This window comes from Carya illinoinensis, chromosome 16, assembly GCF_018687715.1.
Source record: "Carya illinoinensis cultivar Pawnee chromosome 16, C.illinoinensisPawnee_v1, whole genome shotgun sequence".
Taxonomy (NCBI): domain Eukaryota; kingdom Viridiplantae; phylum Streptophyta; class Magnoliopsida; order Fagales; family Juglandaceae; genus Carya; species Carya illinoinensis.
Window position 1 is genome coordinate 4564919 of NC_056767.1, and position 9726 is coordinate 4574644.

The window sequence follows — 9726 nt, forward strand, 5'->3', positions numbered from 1 at the left end:
TTTTATCATTTATTCCAACTGTGTTTTCAAAGCTCTTTTTCATCTCTCTTTTTTTTTTTTTTTTTTTTAAATGTTTACATTAATCCTCTAACGTGCAGTTTGGATAATAAGATGATTTTTAAAAATTAAAAAAATATTATTTTTTAATAATATGATTATTTTAAAATTTAAAAAAATTAAATTATTTATTATATTTTATATGAAATTTTAAAAAATATTATAATGATAATATACAATAATATAATATGAGATATTTTTAATATTCAAATGAAGTTATAAAGCAAATATATTGAAAATGAGAAAATGGCAAATTGCAAGGCCACATGTAAAGGGTCCTAATGCCCATGCACACACGTATACATATATTCGACTTATAATTGTTTGTAAATTCTTTCAAAACTCTAAGGTCGGGTTAAATCAATTGAATAAATATTTTTTAATTTTTAATTTTTAACTTTTTTATCTAAATATTTTATAATCGTTACAATTTTATCAAATTTTTAAATAAAATATAAAAAATAATTAAAATTTTTTTAAATTTTAAAATAAAAATAATATTAATAAATTATATTATAATAATAATTTAACTTTATAATATTTTTATTTAACATCTCAATTCATCTATGTAAGCAAACAAATAATTATTTTATATAAGAAACAAACAGATAATTCTTTTATACTCCATTGAAATTGAGAAATTCTAGATTGAAATGTCATCTTGGTAAAATGATACCAGCTGGATTTAAAAATAAAAAATAAAAAAATTGGTTTTGTTTTAATCTTAAAAAATGGATTTAAAAATAAAAAATAAAAATATAACCAAGTATCCGGATCCTTACTTGGATAATAATCTTAAATGATACCACTTCGAAAGATCCAAGTCTTTTGAAATATTTTCTAAATTTTTGTCTAAACTAAATTCTCATAAAATAATTACAAAATGTTGTGTTTTTTGAATATATATTATGGAAATAGTAAAAATTTTGAAATTTCAATTTCATAATTCGAATTAAGGAAATAATAAAATAAATATTAAATATATATATATATATATATATATATATATATATATATATATAATATATTGCATAACATTGGAAAACATATTTAAACACCTTAGATATAAAATCCAACCCAAAATTATATTTAAATCAAATGATATATCCTAAAGAAAAATCTTAAACAGTCGTCCACACACTGCAAATCACTTTATTTTTTTAAAATTTTTTATTAAATATTTAATATGAACAATGAGTAAAAGAATTTAATTAATTTAAGAAAAAAAATTAAAAATATATATATAATATATGGACCGTGTAACAAACCTAATCCAAAATTCCCCCCCATCGTTAATCGGTAAGCACAAAATTACGGATCTATCCATTTTCTATTTCCAATTTTCCACTGCCACTCTCTCTCTCTCTCTCTCTCTCTCTCTCTCTCTTTGTGTCTCGCTCGCTCTTATTATATTTCTGTGAACTCCGACCAACCAAGGGTCCAAGACCCCTGTCTCTCTCTCTCTCTCTCTCGCTCTCTTTCTCGGGGCGGACACAAATGCGAACACAAACAACAGGCTTAAAGCTTCTCTCTGCAATGTCGAAGAAATATCCGTCCTCGGAGATCAATCTCTTCTTGTTGGCAGCACCTGCGTTGCTCCTTCTCTGCACCGCTCTGTTACTACTTCCTCCATCCTCACTCGCCGACTCAGATCGGCTCGACCCCAGTAACTCCACCCAGTCTAATGTCTCTCTTTCTAAGCCCAAAGAAGGCAGCTTCGCCCAAATGATTGATCAAGCTCTCGCCAACGAATTTCCTGAGAACGATCAGCCAGAAGGTTCGCAGATCCAAGCTGTTTAGTCACTCTCTCTTCTTATCATTTTCGTTAGGGTTTGCATTACTCTTTGTTTGGTTTCTGAAGAACCAGCATTAAATGCAAAAGAAATGTGCAATTCTTTTGCTTAGAATAGCTACTGTTTTTTTATTCTCGATTCACTTTATTTGTATGAATATTTTGGCAGCGGCTGATGCTGGAGGCTTCAACAACAGTGTTGCTGAACGGCAGGTCGGTGTCACCATTTTCTTTAAGAATTTCACTGAGAAAATCTTTGAAAGAACTCCAAATATTCTATTAAGATGCATTTCTCTTCACCGAAAAGAGAAATCAAATCGAGTGATAAATGATTTGGTTGTTCATTTCTAAATATCGATCTCATTAAAGATTCTATTAGATCTAAATCATCACAGCTCCAATTTCATGAAATTTTATTGCGATTAGATTTGCTGGCAATTATATAGCTTATATCACTTGCGTTCTTATGGTAGATTCTTTCCTTGTTCTCAAATGCGATTTTTTTTTTTTTTTTTGGGGTACATTTTAGCCTCTTAATTAGTTGGCGTGCTATTTGTTATTGTTGCCAGAAAATCACTTGTGTTCTTTTGTGTCTTCGAATGAAGTCTTATTACTTACCAAATAATTAGTTGGAGATGCTTAAGATTATCATTCCGTACCCATTCTAGCATGAAACTTTTGCTGAATTGATTTTTCTTTATCTTTTTGTGTTAATCAGGCAGTTCTGGAAACTGTAGCCAGAGTTAAGCCAAAGAAAAATGACACAAAGGAGGAAAAGTATGTCTTTCTGTTTTTAATCTGAGGATTCATGTCTAGTTTCTCACTAGAATTCATCACTTGTAAGATGAGCATTTTTTGCATTCCTCACTTTCCGTTGTTGCTTCCAACTTTTAGGTCATTCCAACTACATCATGTTTTTAATCTTGATACTGATAATAGAGCTGAAGATACGCCAACATTAATAGATCGAAAGGTAAGATTGCTTCATGAAAAAAATTATGTTCTTTTTCTCATGTATACATCCTGTGTACTTGGCACCATGCCTATTTTCTAATGAATGAAATTTCTTGATTACCTATTGAAAAAATATGGCCTTTTTAATAAACAACTTAAAAAAGGAACTCCTTTTCCCTTTTCAAGTCGATCATTTTAGTTATAGATGAATAATCTATGTGCTTTTTTTCCAGGACAATGTCTTTATCATATCTAATTTTAAATCAAAATATCCAGTTCTGCAGCTAGACATAAGGTAAGCTTGTGAATTTGTAATAGTTTAGCAAGTTATGTTTCTGCATGTACATTTTAAGCTTATCTAAGATTTTCTACTTATTTCCTTGTAGATTGATATCGGATTTGGTAGTTGTTATCGTCTCAGCAACTTGTGGTGGCATTGCCTTTGCTTGTGCTGGACAGCCGGTCTGATTATATTTGATATATGCTTTATACATGGCAAAGTGCAGTGTTAGGATCTGTTTCATGTGTTATATTGCACCAATTATCTGATATTATTGTTGATCGTGCTGTATGTTTCTCAGGTTATCACTGGATATTTGCTTGCGGGATCTTTGATTGGACCCGGAGGGTTTAACTTTGTCAGCGAAATGGTTCAAGTATGTTGCTTTTTCCTTTGAAAGCTATTGGCCCTGTTTTCTCTTATTCCCTCCTCAAAAAATATGGAAGATGGTTTGTTTGCTCAACAAGTCAATGTCATACTGTACTGTTTCGGTCTAGTAATCCTCTCATTTTCCATGGATAATGAATGATATGTAATGATGGAAGGGATCTAACTGACCTATCTAACAATCATTTTGATCATCATGGTATTGATTCCTTTTAAACCTAGTTAAAGCCTAGACTATCACTTATTCTGGATTGGTTGTTTGCATTTATTTAGGTTTCTAGAATCCATTTCAATATGCCTGCATTAGAAATTTACTAGAGATCATGCATTTTGTTGACATTGTTGTTAAAATTTGTTTTTTTATAAGTAAAAAAAAATTGATCGATACAAAAATTGGCATAGCTCAATTACACATGAAGCATACAAGAGAATGCACCAATACTTTCTCCTCTCTGGTGATGATTTCATATTCATCAATGCTTTGTCCTTCTATCAAATATTTTACATGTCACTTACTTTTTGCACTACTGCATGCACATAGGTTGAAACAGTGGCTCAGTTTGGTGTAGTTTTCCTTCTTTTTGCACTGGGCCTAGAGTTCTCCACAACGAAGGTCAAATTTTGTTCTTTAGCCCGCTCTGCTTTCTTTGGATTTAGTGAAATTGTGGTTGAAAGTTTATTACTGTGCGATTGTAGCTTCGAGTTGTTCGAGCTGTTGCTGTTCTGGGGGGCCTGCTACAAATTTTCCTGTTTATGTGCCTGTGTGGTATTACAGCCTCGGTATGCCTACAGATTCTAGCAGAATTTTCATGAAAGTCTGTACTTTTCTACTTGTAAAAGCTGCTTGCACTGGATCTCCCTTGTAAGAGTTTAATTAAATTGGTATTTCCTTTGTATACTTCCTATGTACTTGGGCCGTGCCTATGCTTGGTAATAAAATTCTCATTAACTATAAAAAAAAGGGTTTAATTAAATTGGGAATACTGCAAATACCTGAAGAGTTACACTTTTCAAAGCAATCAGAACAGTTACAGTGTGGAGCCCCTTGGCTTGGCTCAAGTGTAAAAGCAGTAGGGTGCTTTTAGGGTGGTTATTAGGTTTTGTGACCAAAAAGGGGGAAACGTTTGCTGTATGGTGCTTGCGCAGCTCAAATGGATGTTTAATGCCAGTGTTGTTAAGTTCCAAATATCTTTCTTGAAAACAGACTGTTATATGATGTTTCTGACTTTCAAAGCTGCACTTGTCTTTTTGCAGTTGTCTGGTGGTAAAGCTTCCGAGGGGGTATTTGTTGGCGCATTGCTTTCAATGTCTTCAACGGCAGTGGTAAAGCTCTATGTGAATCTGACTTTTGAATGCGTGTGCTTTCACTTCTACAACTATCTACTGGTTGGATAATAAATAATGCCCATAATGATGAGGTTTTATTCTTTGGGACACAGGTATTGAAGTTTCTGATGGAAAAAAACTCTATTAATGTGCTTCATGGCCAAGTAACCATCGGCACCCTTATTTTGCAGGTATTTAGCTACTTTTTTTTTCTTCTTTAATTAGTTTTTTTTCTTTACCAATCTTCTTTCCATGAACTCCAATTCATTTGTTTGTGTGTTTTCCTTCTACTACTAAACAATTGACGTGATCACTAAATTTCGTCTCTCAAATACTCTCAGTCTTAAAAACTCCTTTCCCTCCAGGACTGTGCCGTGGGTTTACTGTTTGCTTTGCTACCAGTTCTGGGAGGGACTTCTGGTGTCCTTCAAGGAGTGATGTCAATGACTAAAGTGTAAGTAATGAACTTGTGAAACTCTCCACGTTTTCAACCTTCTTTCTCTGTGTCTCAGAAGTGTCGATGTGTCTGATATGAAATGTTTCAAGAGAAGATGTGTTTCTGCTATTTAGTGTATAGCAAAAGAAGTTGAAGCGCATTTCCGGCACTTTATCCTGTAACAGTACGTAAAGAAAAAGAATAAAGTGTATCTTATTTTGAAGAGGCCAAATAGGACTATTTAGCACTGCATACCAAGTAATGTGAAGCTTACATATTTGATAGATTACATACAACTGAAATGGAACTAATAACTTTTATATTATTTCCATTGAACTGGATAACATGTTTTGATTCTTTACAAGTGAGCAAAGCTGAAAGAAAGAGGTATTTCTGCTTGAGATGATAATAATATATGTAGATATGAAGAGTAAATGGCCCAGGAAAATCTGACTTTGATGAACTGACACTGCCAGGGGTGGGAGTTAGTACAGTGATGATAGATTGTTTCTTTTCAGAAGTTTACTTTATCATTTTGTTCATCTTTGTCCCTGCCGAGTACCATATGTTATAACATCTTTTTTCTTCTCTTTTCCAGGCTGGTGATGTTAATTACATTTTTGGCTGTTCTATCAGTATTATCCCGTACTTGTGTTCCCTGGTTACTTAAACTCATGATAAGCCTATCATCACAGGTGTGATTATTTGTTTTTTACAAAATGTCAGAGATAAAAACCTGACTGACTGTTATCTGTTCTATAATTTTATTTTTTATCTGTGCAGACCAATGAACTGTATCAATTGGCATCAGTTGCCTTCTGCTTGCTTGTAGCCTGGGTTGGTTTTGCTTCCCAATTCTTCTTGTGTTGGAATTCGTGCTTTCACTAAGACACTCATCTATATTCATTCCATTTTAACTTTAAATTTCTTTAGGTTTGGAAAAGAAGAGTTTGAGGCTCATTAATGCATGGATTTAAATCATCAAAAAGTTTGATAGTGATTACTGTTGAGGGAAAATGAGCGTATTGGCATATTCTTGTGAAAACCTGTGTAAAACAATGTTGTAACAAGTGTTGTTGGGAAAAGGCTTGAAACGTGCTTGGAGCACTGCTTGTTCAATTACCTTAAAGGGATGTTAATTTCATTTGCTTTCTTCTATGCATTAGTAAGGGTGGTATGAAAAAGTGAGGATTTCAATTTCTTGATTCGTCTCGGCACAAAAAGAAAGGGAAAGGTTTACACTGAATAGGATATTCTTCCATGATTCCAATATGTATAAAACACCCCCCATCAGTACTTGCTTCATGCTTCTTCCTGGTGATTCAATCATTTAAGCCAGTGGATTGCAACATCCAAATTACAAACTTGTTGTATTGTCTTATAATGATGAATTGTGTGGTATTGGTTGAGCCTATGGGAAAAGGCTTCATCTCAGAGTTTCCTTGTTAACTAGTGTTGGTTGCTTCAATGTAATATTTAATTTAGCAAATTTTTGCTTTTGAATGGACTTGTTTTGCTTTTTTTTTTGTTTTTTTTTCTATAAATTTGGGGAGGGTGGGTTTCGAACTCCAAACCTCCATTTTGGAGGCTGGGGGTAATGCCAATCAGGCCACAGGCCTTTGGCAAAGGATAACAAGTCATTTTTTTTGTTTTGTTTTGCTGGCATATACTATAGACCCTAAGCATGCAACTGTTGTTTAATTTTTCTAATGATTTCAGTGTAGTGATAAGCTGGGGCTAAGTCTAGAACTGGGCTCCTTTGCTGCTGGAGTGATGATATCAACAACTGATCTTGCTCAACACACCCTAGAACAAGTAAAAAATTTTATTTGATTTTGTTATTCTTCCAGCGTCCAAGTTTTTACATTTTTCATCATCTCCCAACTGTAGCAGTGGCGGTTTCACCCACCCCCTCCCTACTTCCCCCCCCCCCCCCCCCCCCCCAACCAAAAAAAAAAAAAATTCCTGTACTATAGACTGATCATGCAAAAGTCTTATGATATGCAATATGTTTTTATTTGTCTTTGTAAAAAAACTGTTGATCACCTGTATGTCTTCTGAGTAAACATTTCAAGGGTGGTTATTAACTCATCAAATTTTGTTACCTCTGCAGATTGAACCCATTCGCAATCTTTTTGCAGCTCTTTTCCTCGCCAGCATTGGAATGTTGATCCATGTTCAATTTCTCTGGAACCATGTGGATATATTGCTAGCATCTGTTATTTTGGTGGTCATCGTAAAGACAATCATAATTTCTACTGTTGTCAAGGGATTTGGTTATAACAACAAAACTTCACTTCTTGTAAGATTTTGATATTACAATAGTTTTACCTTTTTCTTTTGGAAAAATAAAAGTTTTATTTCTTGAGGGAATTTTGGTACACGTATAGGTTGGAGTGTCTCTTGCACAGATAGGGGAATTTGCTTTTGTTCTTCTCAGTCGTGCTTCAAATCTCCATCTAGTTGAGGTTAGTGTTGCAATCTCAGTTTTTCATGCTGATACTTGCAGAAAATTTCCCTTCTAGCTATGGGCATTGGAGCAAAATGAGTGCACCAGACATATGTGCTCTCCTAAATTCTACTAGCATGTTTGCTCTCCAGAATTTTCCTAGCAAGGAATATTTTGGAGAGCAAACATGTCAGATGGTCCCATTTTGCACTAATGTCTGTCTATATTACTATGGCCTTGTTTGCCAGGTCTTTAACTTCTGGCTGGAAAGTAGGTGGAAAATATAAGCTATTATAGAGCTGAAACTTTAAACATTTTCAGGGGAAAGTGTACCTGTTGCTTCTTGGAACTACCGCTCTAAGTCTGGTATGAAGTTATTTTGTGTTACGCTTTAGTGTATATTTTTTGTAGTTGATGGAGTCCATGCATGCTAAGGATGTACCTTATTCGTCTTTTCCTCAACATTTCGGTTTTTGTTTGATGAATAACAAGGTAATATCAGATATCAACAATTCTTATTAAAACTGGAACGAGTCTGCATTGTGTGTTTGATCTTTTTATAGGTTTGATGAACTTCTTCATTACCTCCTTTTACATGAGTTAGCAGTTTCTTTCTTTTTACTGGAACCCAAGCCATGAATGATGATGGAATAACAATTTCCTGAAACCAATTAGAAAAGGTTGTATGATGACAAAAAGGCAGCTCAAACCTTAAGTGTATATGATGTTTAGTTCTCTCTCATGTTGCATGAAATGGGGATTTGAAATGATAAAGGGCATGCTGATGTGACACAACCTTACAGAAACAGGATGGCAATTGAAACTTGGAAATGTTCATAAATGTCAATGATAAATATGATCATGGCTGCAGTAATGATCTTCCTTACTATAACCGTACTTTTATCTGAGTGGATCATTCACAAAACTTCTCCAGGTGACAACTCCTCTGCTTTTCAAGTTAATTCCTACTGTTGTTCACCTTGGCGTGCTGTTACGGTGGTTCTCCCTCAACAGCTCTGTTGAGGTATTTACTAGTATACAATTAAAAGGTCATATTCTAATTACAAATTTTGTCATATCCTTCTGATTTTTATTGTTCCAAATGATATTGAATAGTTTTTCTTTTCTCTTTTTCCAAATTCAGATAGGATTAAAAGGGGATAACCTCCGGTCAGAAAGTGCAAAGCAGCGTGCTATATCGATCAACCAAGGACCTCATGATTCATGACATATATGAACTGAAAGCAATTTCAGTATGATTTGAAGGACATTTGTACTATAGCACTCGCTTTTCCAACAGACTCTGGTGAAGTTGATTACATTTCTTTCACTATACAAAAGCTTTTTCCATGATCGTCGATGTTGCCTGCTACTGATTCGACCAAAGATCAACGAATCAATTCAAGTTGAAGAATTGTAAGATCGGGAAAGAGGTAATCTAACTGCTGAAAGGACTAACAGTTGAAGCTTACTTTATTTGTGATTCACCTGTCTCCACTGCATGACCTATCTGTGGAGAACTATTCTTTTCAAATGTAACATAGTTTCAGTTTTGTAATCTAGAGGCAATTTTTGTTCATAGATGATTTCAAAAAATGTATCAAGGCTTGTTTGTTTTGTTATTAGGTTCTCTTTTATGATTGCAATTCGTGAACGTAAAAGTGAAATTGTCATCCACATGATTTCAAGTCGAGTTCGAATTTTGAATATATTATAAATCAAGGTTTGATTGTTCCATTATTATTATTATTATTATTATTATTATTAAAGGAGCTTCATTGAATAACAAACTATTACAAACGCTTATCCGTCCATACAATATGTTGTATAAACTCAGGGCAAGATTCCCACCAAATGGAGATATCATCTACATGCCGAGCATGTCTAGCTAATTTATGAGTAGCGTCATTCCCTATACGATCAACGTGTTGAATTGTGCATCTTTTAAGGTGTTGTTTCGATTGTGAGTTGAGAAGAGATTATTAGACATAAAAGTTGAAAGTTAAATAAAATAGTTAGAATATTATTTTTTTAACATTATTATT

General features: G+C 33.7%; 1 protein-coding gene across 7 annotated transcripts; it reads left to right on the forward strand.

Moving 5' to 3' along the window:
* Positions 1 to 1429: 1429 nt before the first annotated feature.
* On the forward strand, positions 1430 to 9418 carry LOC122299321 (K(+) efflux antiporter 6-like). Of its 7 annotated transcripts, none has more exons than XR_006239655.1 (20): positions 1430 to 1834; positions 2019 to 2062; positions 2568 to 2626; positions 2744 to 2822; positions 3037 to 3098; positions 3190 to 3265; positions 3385 to 3459; positions 4012 to 4083; positions 4167 to 4250; positions 4725 to 4793; positions 4910 to 4987; positions 5162 to 5250; positions 5831 to 5927; positions 6016 to 6069; positions 6952 to 7047; positions 7346 to 7534; positions 7623 to 7700; positions 7956 to 8047; positions 8616 to 8730; positions 8826 to 8853. XR_006239655.1 is itself a non-coding variant. In XM_043109511.1 (20 exons), the coding sequence occupies exons 1-20, from the start codon at positions 1555 to 1557 to the stop codon at positions 8843 to 8845; spliced, it is 1761 nt and encodes a 586-aa protein (XP_042965445.1). In that variant the 5' UTR covers positions 1432 to 1554; the 3' UTR covers positions 8846 to 9418. The 7 variants fall into 7 exon arrangements, 5 of the variants coding, with proteins under 5 accessions (XP_042965446.1, XP_042965448.1, XP_042965445.1 ...); XR_006239654.1 differs by having other exon boundaries at positions 1431 to 1834; positions 8616 to 8705; positions 8826 to 8879; XM_043109511.1 differs by having other exon boundaries at positions 1432 to 1834; positions 8003 to 8047; positions 8826 to 9418.
* The last annotated feature ends 308 nt before the right edge of the window (positions 9419 to 9726 follow it).